The sequence below is a fragment of the Cheilinus undulatus genome, linkage group 5, assembly GCF_018320785.1.
Source record: "Cheilinus undulatus linkage group 5, ASM1832078v1, whole genome shotgun sequence".
Taxonomy (NCBI): Eukaryota; Metazoa; Chordata; class Actinopteri; order Labriformes; family Labridae; genus Cheilinus; species Cheilinus undulatus.
The window spans coordinates 23,564,646-23,584,924 of NC_054869.1; the positions used below are offsets into that span (position 1 = coordinate 23,564,646).

Below are 20,279 nucleotides of genomic sequence, written 5' to 3' on the forward strand. Positions count from 1 at the left end.
TTTAACTCCATAACAGTGTAGCTGCCAAAAAGGAGTAGGATTGAGTTAACACTTATTTTTCCCCCAATACCTATCAACAACTATAACACAAAATAATTTTTAAAACATTAACACCGCATTTATGTCATATCAGAGTGACACAAAACTGAGACTTGAACCAGACGTGAACTAAAAGTCTTGTTGCAGTTGCTCTGTGTGTCCAGTCTTTAGTCCAGTAATGATCCAACTCAGAGATCCAGCAGAGAAAACCAAGAGCTCGTGATGAAGCTAAAGACCGCAGCACTGACTGATCCCACCCATCGCCATCCACCATTACAGAGGGACCAATGACAGCAGGCCATCGCAATGCCAGGAAGCTCTGTCTGCTGACAGTGACGAGATGTAGCACAGCCACGTGACAAAACCAGGTCCAGAGACTCTGGAGATACAAAGAGAGAAAAGTCCTGATTGTTTGTTAGCTGAGGAGATGCCCAAATTTAAAAAACCCTGAAGCCAACTTTACCATATCCTCGATTCTCCTCAGTTGTATCTTGGCTGCACAAGTATTTGTGGTCATCAAACCAATGATTAAAATAAGGCTGTGAAAAAACTGTCCTACTTTTTGAGGCCACTTGTTTTAAAACAAGACAGTATCAATTATTTTGGATTGATCACTTACAGTCTTGAATTAGGCCAATAACATATAAAAGAATCCATCTAATGTTACATACATAGGACGAGATACTGCTGTCTGGTATCTAAATTTTCTTACCCCTTTAGATAATAGATTCATTTTTTCCTGCATCAAAGCTCTTAAATTACTGGCAAATAAGGCAGAAGGAGCACTTGAACATGATTTCTCATTAAGTTTTTACACTGCTACTTTGATAGCCTGATGTTATTTATCTTTCCAGACATTTCTGAAAAAAAAAATGGTAATACTGTGTCTTATGAAAAATTTCTCACTTTGTGGGACAACAGAGTTAATATTTATTTTGATTTTAAGGATCAATAGTATGGAAACATATCTGTGCTTAAAATCAAACAGGTTTTCAGTCATATTTATAAAAATAGAAAAATTGAAAACACTGTTTGAATTGCTCAAATAGGGTTGTAATATTTCAGCACTGAGACCATAGGCAGTGTGCCAGAGTTTTCTTGCATTTTTTTAAGAATATATATATTTTTAGTCTTTTTTACCTTGTTTTTTTAAAGATTAAAAATAAGAAATTACCTAAACTTGAATTGCCTAGGACTTTTTTTGTTGCCATTGTATCAAAACAGGCACCGATTATCTCTGATTTTTACCAGTATCATAAACGAGATTTTGAATGTCACATCTAAAAGCCCAGAAAAACGAACATACAGAGAGATGATGGAGAGGAAAATTTACTAAGGGGACTGGCAGGAAAACTTCTTTGTGAAAAACTTTGCAGTATTGGTTCACACATTCCGCTCAGCAGTAGAAAATCAGGAATTTGACAAGAGTTTTCTGTGAAAACAGCTTATGTTAAAAACAGGTATCTGATTGGATGCTGCTGTTTCTGTCATGTTTCTATATTGCTCTGATGGATGGCCTTGGCCTGCTGCTGTTCTTATACCACAGAGCCACAGAGGAGCTTAAGGTGATGCTCAAAATGCATTTACAGTGCCTATGAAATACTCACCTCTGTTGATGGTTTACCATTTTATTGACTTTATCAATCAATATTGGTAAATACAACTTGGTGTTTTTGGAAAAAAATACAGAAAACTCAATTATGTCAAAGTGAAAAAAGATTTCAGAAAATATGTGAGGTAATAAGTGACTGCATAAATGTTCACACCCTTTAAAGTGACGGACCAAATTCAACAGAAGTCCAGGCAGTTGGTGCTAGTAGTCTCAGTTAGTGAAGTAGGGATCACCTGAATGCATTGGATGTGTCTCAGGTGATTTTAGTATAAAGACACCTGTGCCTGAAAGGTCTAGTCACTGGTTAACCAGTATTCCTGGCTACCATTACACCAGGAGGACAAAAGAACACTCCAAGCAACTCAGAAAAAAGTTACTGAAAAGTATAAGTCAGAGGATGGATAAAAAAAATACAAAGCACTGAACATCCTCCAGAGTTCAATTAAATCCATCATCAAGAAAGGAAGAAAGGAATAAGGCACATGCGTAAATCTGTCTAGATTAGGCCATCATCATGATTGCTTTATAAAATCAATGTTGGGGTAAAACATCCAAGGGGGAGAACACTTTTAAAAGGCAGTGTAACTAATATCCAGCTAATGAAAAGCTAATGTCGAGCTTATAGTCCGATATCAGTCATAAAGGTCATAAAGGGTGAATAATTCAGACTAGCAGTCAGAATATAAACCTCTTATTTTGCCACAACCCAAACAAAGAGTTAGGAAAATGACTACAACTGTCATAAAATAAGACAGACACAGACAGGTACTCACTGCTGTATGTTGTAATGCAGTATCTCAGTTTGAATCCTCTCTCTGTTTGACTGCAGTTGATGACCTCTGGCTGGCTGCAGCCCAGCTCCACATAGCCCCGCCCCCTGCCACGCCCTCCACCTACATTACAACCAAAACACTGGAGACAGCCTCCTGACACACACACACACACACACACACCAACACAGACATTCCTTGTTTTCAGCTGTCAGGATCGAGATCATGTTAAAATAAATTAATCTAACATAAAGTTATACATGACAATCACGCAAAGCTGTCTTAGAGTGTTGGTGTCACACAGGTCTCTAAAGGTCAAAGGTCGGTGCCAGAAGCTGTATTATCCTCTCATGCTAATGTTGCATCAAATTAACATTTAGACTGAGAACAGCTGCAGGTCACAAAGTAAAAATAAACACCATGAAACAACAGAAGTATGGTTGCTTTGCAGAACAGTCCATGCACTCACATGTATATCATCAATACTCTAACCTATTAAGAATAATCAGCTGCAGTGCATTGTTTTAATATGACAGGAGTTATTGAAACAGTCACTGGTGTACACATTATTTGTGTAGAGACTCATCCATTAAAGTTTCTCACATGTTGAAATATAACAGATCTTAAAATATCTATACCAATAAAGGAGTTAAGGTGTGTTGTAATGTGCCTGTCTTACCTTGCAGAGAGATGAGAGACAAAGCAGTGAGACAGCAGATGAGCAGCTGAGACAGCAACATGATGAGACACAGACTAAACAGTACACGCTTCCTCTCATCCTCAATCTAAACAGAGCCTGATAGGTGGAGCCTGCAGACACTGCTCAGGCTTTTGATGCTCCTTAAACACGTCTTTAGTCTTTAGGACTTCATGCATGCACATCAGTAACCAGGCTAACTAATCAGGTTAATAAACAGCCTTAGACATTCTGCAAGCAAAGTATATTGTATTACCTTAACTTCATTCAGCTGAAAATACAACTGTATTGTTACTGTTTTCTTGCCTTGACCACTTTGCATGGGTAAAATTTAACCACCTGTTTTTACCTTTCATATAAATAATATTGCAGTTTCTTCGGTGTATTTTGACAGATAAAGATAAAGGGAGGCTCACAATGGCTTTGTTGCACTGAAGTGGAGGTGGCGTTCACCTTTGCTCTGAAGAGGAGAACCTTAAGCATAATCCTGAAGCTCCAGGTGGGACAGAGGAGTCGAACATCCAGCGGGAGGACCAGCTACAGGAGGATGAGGGGTTCCTGGAAGAGAAGAGGATTTCAACAGGCTACTTCAGTGAGTGCAGCCCCTCCCTCCCTGTCTGCTGCTGTGTCACAGGCTGTCTGTGCAAAATAAGACAAGATAATCCTTTTTTTGAAATGAACTGAACCTGGTTTGACCCAGCTTGTATTAATAACTATTGGATTCTTCAGAAAAGGCTGGAGGATTTTATTTCTTGTTCAGAGTTTAAATAAACAGACTTAAGGTCAGAAGGTCAGCTCAGACACTTTCGGATTATATTTCCTATATGTCAGTGACTTGTTGCTTTGGGTGGTACATGTAATATCAGTAACATCATTGCTTTTTTATGACCTGCGTAATTCTGACATGATTTCTACTTGTGCCTGAAGGGTGCTGCCCTAAAGCCTCCTATAATCCTACAAGCAACCCAACCTGCACCAAAGCAGGCCAGATGACTTGTAAATAGTTTATAAAAAGTTTTTTGGGCAGAATTAAGTTGATGCTTTGAGTTCTTTGTTGAAACTTTAGCTCTGATAGTTATGCAGTTACTCTTCCTATAAAAGCACACAGTTTCTCTAGGTTCAGACGTACCCTTAAAATTTAACCACCCTCTGTTTTAAAGAATTTTTGGATGTTTGCTGGAAGTAATTCATTTCTTGCCTTATACATTACTTCTGAATAGTTAAATTCTCTAGGCCCTTAGATTTAGATTTTTAAGAGCAAGGTGTTGGTGTGTTTGTGCTATTCCTCATTCTTTACTATCCTTGTTGCTCTTTATACAACATGCGTAGCGCCTGAAGGATTAGTTAAGGTCCACAATCATTCACTATACTTTGGTTAAGCACATCAGCAGCCACTGTGATATAAAATAATATAAAATAAGTCCACCGCTGCTCCTTAATGTCTCTTTTCACTTTGAAAAACTCCCAGACAGCCCAGTGGACTGTTCACTTTGTCCTTTTCAATCCATAAGTTCCCTTTTCCGTGGTTAAGTTCATGTTAGAAGCTTCCAAACAGTAAGTCAATTACTATTAGTTCAAGACAGTAGAAACTAGAAACGCACTCAGAGAGAACAGACCTCATCTATCTATCTCCCATTAGTGAAGAATCCTTCAGAAAATTCCTGGATCCAATCATGGTGGAAGCCTAGCCTGCCAGTGCCAACAGATGCACTGACAGTCTCACCCATGGTCTAAATGGACGACTGGACGCCATGGCAGAGGGTGATTATTCCTCTATTCCTCCCAGCAATGTGAGTATTCTCGCTACAATTCGCTGTCTTTCTCTCTGTTGTGCTCCGACTAGTCTCCTCGACTGGGCATGTGTCTTTCAAACTCTAGAAACTCCAAAACTTTGTATAGAAACACACCCAAAATGCTGCTGGGATTGAAGTTATTCATATCCACCATCTCCTGGTGTAAAGTGGTAATAGCGCAGACCTCCGTTAGACATTAGGCCTATCTCCCAATAGTAAAGAATCATTAAAAAAATTCCTGGATCAGACGATTATCCGGATCACTCCCAAAATCTAATCAGTTCTTCCTTATGGCATTTCTGACATTTCATGAAAATTTCATGAAAATCTGTCCATAACTTTTGGAGTTATGTTGCTAACAAACAAACAAACTCACCAACAAAGAAACTAACAAACTAAAAAACAAACAAATAAACAAACTAACAAATAAACTAACTAAAAAACAAAATAACTGACTAACAAACTCGCAAACAAACTCGCAAACAAACAAACTAACTAACTAACTAACTAACTAACTAACTAAATGTATACTCCTTGGCAGAGGTAAAAATCCAAAACAACACCTAAATAGTTTTGAATGCAAAATAGCTGAACTCAAAAATGTGTCAAAAAGGATGTAACCAATTGCTATTAACCACCAAAATTCTGAAATTCTGAAATTAATCGTGATTAAAAATGCTAAGCTTTTGACTTCCTTATTATCAACTAATGCTGGCCACACTGCAAAGATTTACAAATGGGTTAAAGCTGAGAAGCTACAGGCCTGCATGAACTAAAACACATTTTGTGACCATCAAGCCAACATTTACTTTGGTCTGTAACATTTCTTTATGTAATGACATCAAGAGGATCAACCCTACTGACTATGTTCAGTACCAACACTACCTCTGACCTTACATGATGTTGTTCTTCATTGGGAGCAGCCTCAAAACATTTTCTCTTCTCCCTTCTCAACTCATTGCCAGCTTTTATGTGATAGCTGCAGTGTCCCTGAGCGGCCTGCAGGGGCGCGGTGGAGCAACAGAAGCCAGTAAACAGACAACTGACACACAGAGGAAGAAAGTCAGCTGCGGTCTCTCCGCTATACGTGTTCGTTTCACCGCTTTCTTGACTGTCCAAAGAGCTTTCTTTCCATGGCAGCTCGTCGACTGGTGGAGGTGTATTTGGACCTCCTGTCCCAGCCCTGTCGGGCGGTTCACATCTTGCTCAACTGCAACAAAATCCCGCACACAGTCCGCACCGTGGCTCTAAGGAAAGGTGAGCTGCTAACTGTTTACCAGGCTAACTAACCCACTGGGGAACTAGTTTATTATTTTAGCAGTCAACGGGTTATTATTGTCATCAGTTAGCCGTAGTGTACAAATCAGAAGTTTGGTTAGTATCTGCCTTTCCTTCAGTTATCACCTCTGCCCTGACGAACTTTGACCTAGTTTACATTTATGGTTGTAGCTGCAGCTAAACTCAATATAACATCTGGCTGCTGTGGAAGACTTGGAAACATGCCATTATTACTGAATATGAGAAACCCAGAAAAATTTAGAATGGTCTTCTGGTTAATTTTGCTCATGAAAAGTGAAAAGTTATGTTCTATTTATTACACTTACACTAAACTGGAGTTTGGTTAATTCTTATTCATCATTCCTTGTGCCCAGGTGAGCAGAGGTCTCCAGAGTTCACAAAGTTGAACCCTATGCAGAAAGTTCCTGTCATGGACGACAACGGCTTCGTCCTCACGGAGAGGTGCGCGCACGTACACAAGCACGAGCGCTTGAGAAGAGAAATCATCTTAAACTCATTCATGCGGCATGCTCTATACTTTTTACATGTTTCTATTGTAAATGTTCCTTAAATACCAAGAAATAAACTTACCACAAAACACACCAGACTTATTTTATACAAACATTTTCTTAAAGAATGTCTTTGTGTTTATTTCTCAATTAGTGAAAGTAAAAATGTCAAACTTCATCCATACCAAATTTCAAAGGTCCTGTAAATGACCAACTGGATCTGATCTGAATGTGTCTGTGTTTTTGTGTCTTTGTTTGTATGACAGTGATGCTATCATGAAATACCTGGTCACTAAGTATGACGTCCCAGAGCACTGGTATCCACGCCAAGCAGAGAGACGAGCCAGAGTGGACGAATACACAGCCTGGCATCACAGCAACACACGACCACATGCTGCCAAAGTATTCATACTGGAGGTACATGCTTAAATTCTCAGTTCATACATGTGTACATGAGAGAGTTTTACTTCCTTAAAACTGCCTGCCAGTCGCCCTCATCTCATTGTTTCCCTAATTGTTACCAAGCAATATTAACACTTAAAATTTTACTTTACAGATCCATACTTTCACATGCAAACTACATACTCAGCAAAAAAAGGCAATTCAAAATGCTTGCATTTGGATTGCAACATGTTGGCCCTTCTCACACATCCAACCCTGAAATTCTGTATAATTTCAGGATTATCTACCCAGAGCATTCACTGACTTTCTTGTTCACTTTTGTCCCTTACAGCTGGAAATTTCCTATACTTGGTGGGAATGGGGAAAATACATGGAGGCTAGCAGGGACATTTCAGGGTAAAGTCAGGGTGAAAAACTCTGTCTTCACATATGCAGCTCATCCAGGTAAATTTAGAAATTTTAAGAAGTTTTTTGCAAGTATGAAAAGGGCTTTTGTAGGAGAAAATTGAAACATATTTTTGGGAAAGGCAAGAGAAGATAGAATTGGAGTTAAAATATAACAAGGTTTATAAGAAATTCAGTGAGAGTTTTACTTGATTAGTCTCAAAACTTTTGTAAGAGAGTAACAGCTAAGGCTACAGATATCATACAGAGTCCTGATTTGAGCTCCTATTGCCCTGAATATTAAGGTCACCAAAGGTCAAATCTAACAGGCTGATTTTTTTTCTATCATTCAAGCCATTACCTGACTTATTTCTAAATTATCCAGTATGTAGCTTTAATTGAGTGGCTCTCGACTGGTCTAAAATCAGAACCCTCTACCTCTGCCTTAATGACAAATTGTGACCCAAATCTCTTATATTTTTCAATCATAACCAAACGTTTTTAATGAAAAAATGGGGCAGTTTGGGCTTTAGATGAAAAGAATATGTGATGGAGTCATGTCCTTCAAAATAAAAGCCGTCATAGCCTTTATGCCTCTATTTTTTTTCCAAGCACACATCTCCAACCCTCTTCTTGGTTCAGATTCAGTCATGGCTCAGGCTGTCTGTTTTTTATTTTTCATGGTTTTTACCTAGGTGCAAAGCAAGTTTCCCCTCAGACAGTAAATTTGAAGTCAAAAGTAACAGTGCAGTTAGGTATGATTTAAAATTTACTCAACTAATACATTATTAAAGCTTAATTAAAGGCAAATGAAGCATAGTTGACCCATGTGTTGCCTTATGTTAAGAATTAGACTAAAACAATGCCTTAAATGTCCCATTTTGTGTGAGCCTGAGCTATCAGGGATAGTTCATCCAGTCCTCTCACTGATTCTCTTATTTATAAATGATTGATCAGTTTTAGTGACGCATTCTCCACCCGTCTATCACAGGTGCTCATCCCAATACAGACAGGCTCTCCGGTGGACAAGGAGCGTTTAAATCAAGCTCTCTCTCAGCTTGATGACACTCTGGACAAACTGGAGTCCATGTTTCTCCGCCGACAGCCTTTCCTCTGCGGTGATGACATCACTTTGGCAGACTTGCTCGCCATCTGTGAGCTCATGCAGGTCAGAGGCCGTGATTGGTCTAGATATTTACTGATGTTGTTTTACACTTGGTTATCTGTTCTGAGCCTGCTCAGTGTGCTTCTTTGCAGCCTTTGGGGGGAGACAGGGACGTCCTGCAGAAGCGTCCACAGCTGCAGCGATGGAAGAACAGAGTTCAGTCCGCCATTGGAGATTCCTTTGACCAAGCACATACCATCTTGTACGCTCTCAGAGACCGCCGCAAAGCTAGGCTGTGACATCATCATGCTGTAATGAGGTTTTAAGTAAGATGATGGTGATGAAGATTTCAGGTGATTTTCAGGTTTTTGTTCCCTCCGTTGGACAAACCTTTGTTTGATTAAACCTTTAATCAAGAAGCTAAGAATTCACCAGAGTCTAAAATATATTTAATCACAATATCAGATGACATTTTTCAAATCAATAACATATTTGACAAAAAAACATGCTTTACACTAAAAATGTTAAGCTTTCTGTGATTTAGTGGTTTCAGATGTAATGTTTGCATCAGCAGAAATGCAGTAACAAAATACTCAGAGCTTTTTAAAGTGAAATTTGTTATAAATGATTTGAAGGCAGATTTTTGTTCTATCAGCAGCTTCACAGAAAACAGACATGAGAACCAGAAACAAACTGAATAGAAGGAAAGAATAAAGAAAAAGAAAATTCTAACATTAAAAAAGATTAAACTAAAAATGATTACAGAGCAGCATGAGATGCATTTGCACTTCTAAATCTAACATAAGAGTTTGAAGCTTTGATTGAGCAAAATCTACAGCTTATTTCAGGTCTGTGGATTGTTAAAAATGAATGCTGCTTCCCCAGGTTTTAGGGTCCGTTCTAAAAGTCCATTTTGCTTAAGAAGGTTCCTAACTGAGTGAAACGACCCGGAAGCGTTTTAGTGTCGGCCATGATAAAGGCCGTTCGAATTCTCCAACTGAAAAGGAAAGGAGCTTCGTTATTTCCTTTATTATCTCCTTTAGCCTAGGAAACACTGGACCATCCTTTACCAAAGGAGAGATGAAAAGATGACCCACAATGATTTGTGTAAACTTCATTTAAAGTGATGCACCTGTTGACTGCTCATCAGAACAAGTGAATAACTTGACTGTAACTCTACTAGCCCCGATTTAAACCGTAACATTCATTGTCAAACTTATAATCCATGTGATAAACGGAAGGGAGTAGGGATGAACAGAGGAATACTACAGACATGACAACTTTATCATTCAACTAATGATCACGATTTCGTTTCTTCTCATTTCCATTTTATTCAAACAGTAAACCGATCAGTCAGTATTTTAAACTGTATTTGTTTTGCTTTTTTGAAATATTAAAGTAAATGTGATAAAAGTTTGAAAATCACAACCAATTAAAGCGATAAAGTCGGCATGTTGCTATATTGTGAATATTAGATCTATCATCATAATTACACAGGGAAGACGCGGTTTATAGAGCTTTTCACATGACGAGCTGAAAGGAAGATGAAATCAGAATAGATTCTGTCATAAAATGAACAGAGACGAGAAAATTAAAGAAAAAATGGATAGGTAGGGAATAAAGCAAAACTATTCGTTGTGAAATAAAAGGACTTGAACATTATTCATCTCGTTGTATTGACTTAGCAGAAAGTTCAGATTAAGAGAAAAGTTTCTGCTGTTCTGGATGTTTACAGTCATAGTTTCTCTTCCTGAAGAGACTTTGACATATAAAAATCTTAATGAGCTCAGATTTATCTCTGAAGTATTAGCGTTTCATTCGCAGCACATAACAACACAAAGAACGCACCGAGTGGTGGATGCGAATTTTGTAGTCCATCAATGTTAAATTGTAGTTTTTACACAAAAAACACACGTCACGTCCGTAACATCGGCCTAGGGAAAATGCAGTCGGATTCCTTAATCACCACAGTTCTCCTTTCCTATCCTCTTACTCTCACCTCTCCTTAATCCTGTGACGTTTTTTGTCGGGGTTAAGGACAAGTGAATAGGAAAGGACTTAGGAGGTTATTTTTTGGACTATTCGAACGGACCCTTAGTTTGGACTGTGAGAGCAGAGAACAGACCTGAAAAAAAGATAACTGATCTCATCATTTTACTGATCTGGTTCTAAGCTAATGTATTAACATTATGAATGTCAGATGTGTTAAGTTTGAATCATCTTTGTAATGAACTGAAATAAAGTTTAAGATTTATTTTCACACAAGTTTAACTTGCTTGCCTGATCTTTGTACCTGCACCATCACACAAGAGTACCACCGTGAATCCTGATAGAGCACAGTCGTATCTGCTGACCTCAAAGTTAAGCTGTTAATATTTGACCTCAAAATGTTTTGTGTTCTCCACTTTTTTAGAGTTCAACATTTTATATACACAACACGTACAATGTGATAGAGCTAGTAAAAGCACATTTGATATGTATTACAAGACATGTAAATTCTCTCTTAAATTTATGCAGTTAAAGTCTGAAAAAACTTAATACAAAGGAGACATTTGGGAGATGCATGCATGTATGAACTCTTGTGTTTGTAGACAATTTGTGCATAATAATCAGCAATATAAGGGGTGAGAACACTGCATGGATAGGGGGTCTGTGGATCTGTCCCATCAGTTTAAATGGTTAATTACCCACACTGAACATCAAACACAGCATGAAGGCACCTCCCCAGACCCCTGTACAGAACAACAAAAAGCATTTTAAAAATAATTCATCAAAGTTTTATTAACCACAAATTCATATCCCAATTACTGCCATTGTTTTGGTTATATGCTCAACTGCTGTTAAGATACCTACTTCAGAGTTATTACCAACATTTAACAATTCTGCTGCTTGCATACTTAAAACCCACATTTGCCTAGAAAATTGCATTGCAGCTGTTTCAGCCTGTTAGGCAACTGCTATGTCAAGCTATGACCTGCACTGTGAACTCCATTCATGTAATATGGTGTGCCACTGTTTGATTATTATAAGAGAGAAATAATTTTATTGTACTGACATTGATCCTATGCATTTGTAAACAGTGAAATTCATGCCCTGCTATCATGATCCCTCCTTTTCTTTCCTCATGGTATGTGAGCAAAAAATTGAGGCCATTCCTATGGAGCAAGGCAAATTTCATACCCATGACATTTTAAATTCACAAGATTAGTATTTTGCCCCCAAAAAGGTCTCCTACTGCTTGTGTATCTGGTAACTGACCAACTTCAAACCTTACAAATTCAAATTTTGAAGTCTATAAAAGGAAATCAACAAATCAGGGTGCCAGTAGCCAAGTGGTTTATGTCCATGATGTACAGAGGATGCAGTCATCAAGGCAGGCAGCCTGTGGCCTTTCCCACATCACTATCCATCCTCTTAACTCATTTTACAACTTTATTGTTTGTCCTGTCAAATAAAGGAATAGTATCCCCAGAGTAAATCTTAAAAATAAAATAAAATTAATACATAAAGTCTCAAAATCCCAAAGGAAAATAAAAACAGTAAAGGCAAAAGAGTGAAAAATTACAAAAGCTTTAATAGAAACTTTATAGATTTTATTTACAGTGCTTCAGTAGTGAAGAGTACAGTAGCTTAACGCTGCCATGCCTGAGAAAACAAAAAATATCTTGTAAACATGATCTTAACAAAACACATTTTAAATTATTTACATTTTCCCCCAAGTTATTATAAAATACATTTTTTTAAGTTATGGCACAAAACTTTGGTGTTACATCAACATACTATTTGGTTTTCACCATGTGGTCTGTGTTTGTCTCATTGGTCAGCTGCCTGATTGTTAGAGCTAGAAATGCAACATGAACAAGATGTCTCACTCCCACCTACATCAAACATCAGCTTAGAAAAAAATTTAAATACTTAAAAAACTTATTCGATGTCTTATGGATGAAGTCTACTGAGATTGAATACGTCCTATGTGATTTCTCATGGGGTTTTACATCTGATATGTGAAATTTGATTATTACAAAACTGGAATATTTTAACCATGAAATACTCTTGTGGCATCCAGTATTTATACTCGATGGCTTTTGGTATTTTACTGATAATCTAAATCTACACTCTCCACGTATTAGTATAATAACTGTAGTTGACACTGTCCTATGTATATCATAGTATGATGAAGACTGATGAAAAGAGAAGCTACAAGTGAGACAAGGATGACTGTAAATATAAAACAAAGTCTTAATGTAAAACTTTATGTGGTCACAATAAAAGTTCTATCCTTTTTAAAAGAAGCGGTGAACACAACATAAAAAAAGGAATATTGTTTTAACAAAAAAAATCTAACGTTTTGTGTCATAATAACATGAAAATCCTCTTATTGGAACAATAACTTCTTTACTTAACTCTTTCACATATCCTAATTCTGACATTGTTTTTGCTTGGCTGGCAGCAGAATTCTTCTGAACGGGCAGATGATGTACAACTGGTCCTCTAAAGTGGGGCAGGAGGTGAGGCTTGTCTTCGTTTGGCAGGTTGCTCCTCATCTTTCTCGTCTCCCTTATCCCTACCTCTTTTCCTTCCTGACGCTCCAGATGATGATGCTGCCTCCTGCTGAGGAGAGGAGCCCAGGTTACTACCTCAAAATAAGTAAACATCTGTGATTTGGAAAACAAGAAGCTAATGAACGCGTGCGCATTTACCATTGCTGGAGAATCTTTATCTGCATCACCAGCGGCTGCATCAGCAGGTGGGTACATAAGTCTGTGGGCTGTTTCCAACATTGACGGGTCCTAAACACAATCAGAGAAGGAGTAAAAACAGTCTGAGTAGCAGAGACTCAGACTCACACCCTGCACCTGGGCCTTCCACTTTTTAACACCAGTTTAATGGTAGACAGGGCCTGGCAACATCACACAAAAGTGTGAGCCAGACACAGACGTGGCTCCCTGACAGTCTAATGACAACTGGAAGGAAGGATATAAAGATTTGAATACAGTTAATGAATGGGTTGTTTTTATCATTTCACCTTAAAGTAATATTTTAATGTAATAATGATTTCAATAAGATTACTTTTACTTTTAATCTGATAAGATATACAACACTTTAAATTCCTTGGCATTGCGATTACATCTTTCTTTTTAATCAAGATACCAAACCATAAAAAACAAAATGTCCACTGCATGTGAGCATAGATCGTTCTTGTGCTTCACCTACAGTCTTAACAATATAGCAAAACAGTGGAAATGAGGAAAGAAGCAAAAATACGGCAGTACCTATTTTTTTTTTTTTTTTAACTTTCACAAAGACTTCAGCCTTCAGAGGTGTACCCAATATGATATTATCAGTCTAATGTGTTAGGTTTTGAAAGTCAAGGGTATTTTTTTGTTATAACTTTCATAATACTTTAAGAACTTTTAGGCTTGTTTGGGCCAAAAATTTAGGTTGAAGTAAGGCGTAGATGTGGCGAGTAAGCCGCCTGAGGGCACCATCGGGAAGAAAGGAGGACTGGCACAACCCCGGTTGTGCTCTGGATGTCCTTGCATTTTACCAGGGGTCCTGAGTAATTCAATCAGCCAAAAGTGACCCTTTATGTAGAATAAAACAAAGTAAAAGTAAATCACACAACACTGACATTTGCACAAGTGTTACACTGTTGTAGAAGGGCTGCATCTGTACTGCAGTATTACTGCAGTACCGTTTATGAGGTGTAGTTACCTGAAGCCAGGGATGTTGGAGGGCCTCTTCAATCGTCATTCGCTGAGTTGGATTAACAACCAGGAGTTTCCTAACAACATCCTTGGCTGTAAAACAAACACATACTTAGTACCAACAGTAAAGTAGGAAAGGTGGCATACCTTGGAACAGCAGTAGTACCTTGGTCGGAGACATTTTTCCACTTTGACGGCACCATTGTGAATTCTCCTCCAATTATTTGTTCTGTTATTGTTTTTTTGCTGAAACTCTCATGAAAAGGTGGATATCCCCCCAGACTGAAAGAGAAAAATAAGTTGAGAGAGAAACAGAAGAAGAAAGAGACAGAGAGATGAATAGGTTAAGCGAGACAATGGTAGACGGAGAAAAACAAGGAGAGAAGCAGTGGGAGAGACAAATAATACATTCAGGGGAGAGAGACGGGTACATTAAGAGACACACATAGGGATGAAGAGGCGTAGAGAAAGATAGGAAGAGAGAAACATGTGGCAAACAGTTGGTGAGACAGGGAAATTAAATTAGAGACAGGTTTAGAGAGGGACAGTTGGACAGGTAGAGACAGAAATAGAGAGACAGACAGGGAGAAGTATATTAACAGCTGAACAAACGTTAAAAACATTTCAGTCATAGAGTGAGAGAATGGGACTAGTCTGTGGGACGAGCGAGCCTACCAGACAAACAGCAGGACTCCTAGACTCCATGCATCCACGGCAAGGCTGTAACCTGTGGTGGAGGCGTGAGTGAAGACCTCAGGAGCCAAGTAAGAAGGAGTCCCACACAGAGTTCTCATCAACATGGCCTCCTCCAAGATCCTTGACTGGTTAAAGTCCGTCACCTGATACACAAACACAGAAAGACAGAAATGTGTTAATGCAAGACGAGACACTAAAGATGAGGATGCTGATGTGGGTGTTTGTACCTTTATGAGACAGGTGTCATTTTGAGAGGACAGCAGGATGTTCTCCGGTTTCAGGTCACGGTGAATAATTCCATTCTTGTGGAGATACTTTACACAGAAACATACAAGCGCAAGTTTAAATACAACAGAGATGTGTGTGTGCTGGTTTCCATAGTAACTGTGTCAGTTCCTCACCTCCACTGCTCTTAACATCTGGTAAAAGTAAAGTTTGGCGACTGACTCTTTGAGCTGCTGCTGTGTCTTAACTTTGTGAAAGAGCTCGCCTCCTTCCATCCTGACAGAAAGAGAGACAGACAGGTGAGGAGGGACAAAGTAAGCATGAGAGAAAGAGTCTAACAACTACCTAGAGGCCAGAGAGGCACTGCCCACCTCTGCCGGTCACTTTTTTCTTTTACTGAGGTCTTTCAATTAAACCAGCACTCCTCTAGTTTTATTCACTTCATAGTATATCATATTTTTTTATTATTATGACCTAAAGAGTGAAAAGCTGGCAAAAAGTGGCACCACAAACCAAGGCTCTGTTGCATCTAACCCAGCAAATTTGATGCAACAAAGTGGCTACTTGCAATGCATACAGATTAGGACTAAATTGTCAACAAGATGATTCAAAACATACGTGGCTCCTGGTGAAGAACTACCTACAGAAGACCAAAGTGAATGCTAGTGACTGGCCTACACAAAGGCCTGACTTGAACCTTTTTGAAAATCTGTAGGGTGAACTGAAGACCGAGGGCCATGCCAGAAGACCATCAAATCTGGAGGAGCTTGAGAGATTGGCAAAGGAAGAACGGGCTGGGATTCCTCAGGAGATGAGTCTGAGACTTGCTGAAAACTACAACAGACTGCAGGCTGTTATCCAGCAAAATGGAGACACTATTGACCATTAGCATCAGGGGGGTTAATAATGTAGACCCCTGTAGGTTTTGTTTTTCAGGTGCGGCAAAATAATTTTGTCCTCATCTGTAGGTTACATGCAGTGGACAATGGTGGCAGCTTTACTCAAGCGTATCCTAGAAAAGGCAGATTACAATTCCATGAATAAATCTATACAAACATTGTATTCTGTTACATTGGTTGCACTGGTATGTATAAAAGGATGCGTCAGTTCCTAAAGGGTTCTGAAACATATACCAATACACTGTTATTAATCATCATAATCTTTCAAAGTATCTCTTTACAATCAATGTGATCCAGCCGGAAGATGGGGAATGTTAATAAAACAACAGAGATGAATGAGAACAGTTTTAAAAAAGTCTGAAGGGACAAATGGTTAATGTTACATACATTTCCAAAACAATGTAGTAGCTGTCCTCAGTCTGATAAAAGTCCTCTGTCTTTATGAGGCAGGGCTGCAGGAGAGGAGAGGAGAGGAGAAATAAGGGAGGGGGGGTGGGTGTAAAATATGAAAAGGAGAACAAGGGAAGAATTCAAAACAAAACAAGGAAAGGGGGTACGTGGGAGGGAAAAACAAGAATAGAAGTCAGGTAAGAGAGGATAAAAAGAGATAAAAGAGGATAGAAAAGTAAAAAAAAACTGGAAAGGAGAAGAGGAGAAAAGGGGAGAGGAGGCCAGGAAACAAAGGAAAAAGGAGAAGACAGGAGACAGTGTAAGGACACAAGGGGAGAAAGAGTTAAAAAAAATGAGAGAAAAAAGGACAAGAGTAGACAAAGGGGGAGCAGTTTGAAAAGAGGAAGGGCAAAGATTAGGAAATAAGGAAAGGAGATATGAAAGCAGGAGAGGAAACAAAAAGATAAGGTGAAAAAATATAAGAGAAAGATTGTAAGATTAAGAGGGAAGAAGATGGCCCAGGAGAGAGGGACATTCAAGGAAAAGGAAAAAGGTAATATGAAAAGAAGAAAAAAGAGGAAAAATTAGAGTGCAAAGACAGGAGGGGAAAGGGATATGAATCAAGGAAAAAGAAAACAGGAAACAACAGGAAGAAAGAAGAAGAAAAGGAGAGGAAATGTGGAGGAGAAGCAGCAATAAAGGAAGGGTAGAAACAGGGAGAAGAGAAGAGTTGATCAGATACAAAAGGGAGAGGAGAGAATAAATAAAGAACTTTGTAACAAAGGCTCGATCTGTGGAGTTAATTCTCTTATACTTCGTTGTCAAACTCACATGGTCAACCCTTTGCAGAATCTCTATCTCAGTTTGTGCGTTTCTGGTCGCCGTCTGTTGGTGGGCAGAAACAGATCACATGATCACCACTGTTGTCTGCCAATGGCACATAAAAAGCCGAGTAATTTGTTTGGCAATTTTACTGTTGCCCATAGCCAGTTCATCGAGTAAACAAACAATGGTGTTTCTTTTTTTTCAAACTGTACCTTGTAACTGCTACAATTAATCGCAGGAATCAAAGGAAGAAAGTGAAAGACGGCTGAGGAGTTGAAAGATGGACAGCTCTCAGACAATCAGATGACTCACCCCTTCCGATTGGAAATTTCTCTTGTTTATTATTTTCACTGCAAATTTTTTGCAGGTGGCTCTCTCAAAGGCCAGTTTGACTTCGCCACACACTCCTCTGAAAAACACACACACTCTGATGTCAGAAACAGAGTTGGAGGGCAAAGGAAGTGACATCACAGCAGCAGAAGCAAGAGCCAGACTCACGTGCCGATTCGCCGAGTCAGCACGTATTTCTCCCGAAGCTCTTTGGGCAGACTGGACTCCTCATCTGACATCAGGTCGATGTAGACAAAGACTGTAGACAAACAGACAGACAGTATGAGGTGACAGCTGGTTTAGTTCAGATAAGGGCTGCATCAGCCGTATTTCCATTAGTTTGGTCATTAGACTCTACTAGTTAAGATTGAGCCTTGTGTCTCTGCTGTGCAACTAAATAATGACACAATATAAGGTGGCACTTGACTAGTTTCAGTAAAGGGTTTAAAGTGGACTTTACTCCATAACTTAAAACATATGGTAACTTGCACACAGCTGGTTGTGCTCAGTCTCTCACCTTTGTTGCGAGTTTCAGACAGAGAGAGCACTGCGTTGTTGACAAGGGGTAACTTCCTGTCTTTGCCGATCAGAATCCCATCAATAAATGTCCCGTTGTTGCTGTAGTCCTCCACAAACACCTCGCTTCCCTCCTGAGACATGTGGACAAACAACTCTGTCAGACTAAACAGTAAACAGATATCGGCAAATCAGATAGGTCATCAGATATTTTAATATTATGAAGTGAACTTACCCTAAAAATTTTAAAATGCTTTTTGCTATATATCCTAAATTTTTTGGATCCTCTGTCATCTGGATCATCCAGCACATAGTTACACTTTGAGTCCCGTCCAAACAGGTACTGATCCTCTACACAGTCTGTAACAAACAAACAAAATTGGCAAAAAGAGATTTAGCCTAATTGTTAAAAAAATGAGTTTGCAGAGTTAAAATAAGATGGATAAGTTGTTTTGGGCGATAGCCTTGTTGCAGCCATTGTATCTATGATTGTATCTAAACAGCATTGCTCCCTTTTGAGAAATATTACCCAAGTGTTAGTGTCTTTAGATAAGGACTAGCAGAACTATGAGGCTACTGTCCTCATAGTAAGCATGTTTCATAATCTATACAAGGATTTGGACTAATATTTGGACTCATATAAGCACTGGCATTAGAGACAGATGTCCCCTTGTATACTTAAACTAAAAAAATACCAAAAATGCTAATTATAATTAGTTTTGGCTCAAACATTGGAAGATGCCCTCAGCATGTCAAGATATAAATGGTGGATTCACCATGACTTCTGAAGCCTTTGGCCATGGGAAGCAGGCGACCCCAGGGTTGTAGTTCTGGCTCCTCTGGGACAGATGCAAGGGTGACAGGGATGGTGTCCACACTGCTCAGTGTCCCTGAGCCACTGGACGACTGGCTAGCTGAGGAAGGCCCGCTTGAGGAACTGGAGGAACCTGTCTGGGACTGGGACTGGGACTTGGACTGAGATGGGGACTGAGTCGAAAGGGCCTGGGATGGGGACAAAGTTGACTGTGTTGCCTGGGCCTGAGGCGGGGACATTGAACCAGACTGGGGCTGCTCCCCCTCATGCAGAATGTCTTTGGACATCCTCCAGATCTGTAAAATTTCAAACAAGAGATCATACTGGTTATACTGGGAGTCTGGACACCTCTCCTCACCAACAGGGGCGCAACTATCTACTTTCTGAGGGGTATGCAGAGACATTACAGGTGCCCCCCCCCCTTCTCCTCTTTCTCTCCATCCTCACATGAATGACATAAACTTTGTGTTCAGGAGGTTTCAAAAATACTGCAAACAGCTGTTAAATACAGAAAATGCCAACTCGAAATAATTTTACCCCATCGCTTTGGCGCCCCCTAGCTCGGCGCACCTATGCGCCGCATATAGTGCATACCCACATTTTGCGCCACTGCTCACCAATGATATTTATTACCAGCCTTTACTTTCGCTGCTTTTCCACTAGTGGCATAATAGCCAAACTACATTTCAAAACAGCACAATTTCAAATACCATTGCCTGTTCAGTCGGAATACTCACACAAGAAAAATGTAAACATTGCATTAAATATAGGTTGGTCAACTCATCAATTCGGCACTAATCAAACAGCTGCAAATTATGAAATCTCCCCGTGTAATATCACTAAAATGTCTGTAGCATCCAAAACTGTGTCTATCTGCGGGCTGATGGAGTGACATTAAATTGGATTGTTTTTAAACGAAGTTCGCTGCAGGCTGGGATGTTTTAATTCACAACACGACCTGATCAAATAAGTAGTCCGGAACTGTTCACTTTGCTTGATCGCCAGCCGATGACACAGACGAAGTGATTTATATCAGTGTTATTCGATTAGTTTCAATGACAACCTGGTTTTAAAAATCCCGCTCCGAATCCACTGTACCTGAAAATACAGGAGGAGTAACCAAGAATGGTCTGAATTGTGAATGCACGATAAAGCCCGGTTTACAAACCTGATTTCAGCAGAGAAACGAGACACGTGTGGGGAATTTTTTTACCGGGATCGCAGAGGAAACGTTTGTCGAATTTTTCCTCTTGCGTCACGTGACCATCGCAGCCAACGAGAAATCAG

The 20,279-nt window shown here is 39.3% G+C and overlaps 2 protein-coding genes across 5 annotated transcripts; one reads left to right on the forward strand and one right to left on the reverse strand.

The window, feature by feature from the left end:
* The first annotated feature begins 5,938 nt into the window (after positions 1 to 5,938).
* Positions 5,939 to 10,854, forward strand: gstt2 (glutathione S-transferase theta 2). Its single transcript, XM_041788639.1, has 5 exons — positions 5,939 to 6,168; positions 6,564 to 6,651; positions 6,965 to 7,115; positions 8,476 to 8,652; positions 8,742 to 10,854. The coding sequence occupies exons 1-5, from the start codon at positions 6,045 to 6,047 to the stop codon at positions 8,886 to 8,888; spliced, it is 687 nt and encodes a 228-aa protein (XP_041644573.1). The 5' UTR covers positions 5,939 to 6,044; the 3' UTR covers positions 8,889 to 10,854.
* A 1,306-nt stretch (positions 10,855 to 12,160) lies between these two features.
* Positions 12,161 to 20,239, reverse strand: chek2 (checkpoint kinase 2). 4 transcript variants are annotated; one of them, XM_041786452.1, is made up of 15 exons: positions 20,161 to 20,239; positions 18,955 to 19,288; positions 18,414 to 18,538; positions 18,180 to 18,312; positions 17,831 to 17,921; positions 17,645 to 17,741; positions 17,348 to 17,392; positions 16,505 to 16,569; positions 15,395 to 15,494; positions 15,221 to 15,307; positions 14,973 to 15,136; positions 14,464 to 14,579; positions 14,305 to 14,390; positions 13,290 to 13,379; positions 12,161 to 13,200 (listed from the first exon to the last, which is right to left on the reverse strand). In XM_041786452.1, the coding sequence occupies exons 2-15, from the start codon at positions 19,277 to 19,279 to the stop codon at positions 13,081 to 13,083; spliced, it is 1,644 nt and encodes a 547-aa protein (XP_041642386.1). In that variant the 5' UTR covers positions 19,280 to 19,288; positions 20,161 to 20,239; the 3' UTR covers positions 12,161 to 13,080. The 4 variants fall into 4 exon arrangements, with proteins under 4 accessions (XP_041642386.1, XP_041642385.1, XP_041642384.1 ...); XM_041786451.1 differs by having other exon boundaries at positions 12,161 to 13,197; positions 17,339 to 17,392; XM_041786450.1 differs by having other exon boundaries at positions 17,339 to 17,392.
* Positions 20,240 to 20,279: the final 40 nt, after the last annotated feature.

Excerpts from the sequence above, each read along its gene's own strand:
- gstt2 (XM_041788639.1), top strand. The coding sequence starts at position 6,045 with ATGGCAGCTCGTCGACTGGTGGAGGTGTATTTGGACCTCCTGTCCCAG. Across the intron at positions 6,169-6,563 it reads CACCGTGGCTCTAAGGAAAG|GTGAGCAGAGGTCTCCAGAG; the intron begins GTGAGCTGCTAA and ends CCTTGTGCCCAG. Across the intron at positions 6,652-6,964 it reads GGCTTCGTCCTCACGGAGAG|TGATGCTATCATGAAATACC; the intron begins GTGCGCGCACGT and ends TTTGTATGACAG.
- chek2 (XM_041786450.1), bottom strand. The coding sequence starts at position 19,279 with ATGTCCAAAGACATTCTGCATGAGGGGGAGCAGCCCCAGTCTGGTTCA. Across the intron at positions 16,570-17,338 it reads TTCTGCAAAGGGTTGACCAT|CCCTGCCTCATAAAGACAGA; the intron begins GTGAGTTTGACA and ends CCTCTCCTGCAG. Across the intron at positions 15,308-15,394 it reads AGATGTTAAGAGCAGTGGAG|TATCTCCACAAGAATGGAAT; the intron begins GTGAGGAACTGA and ends TTCTGTGTAAAG.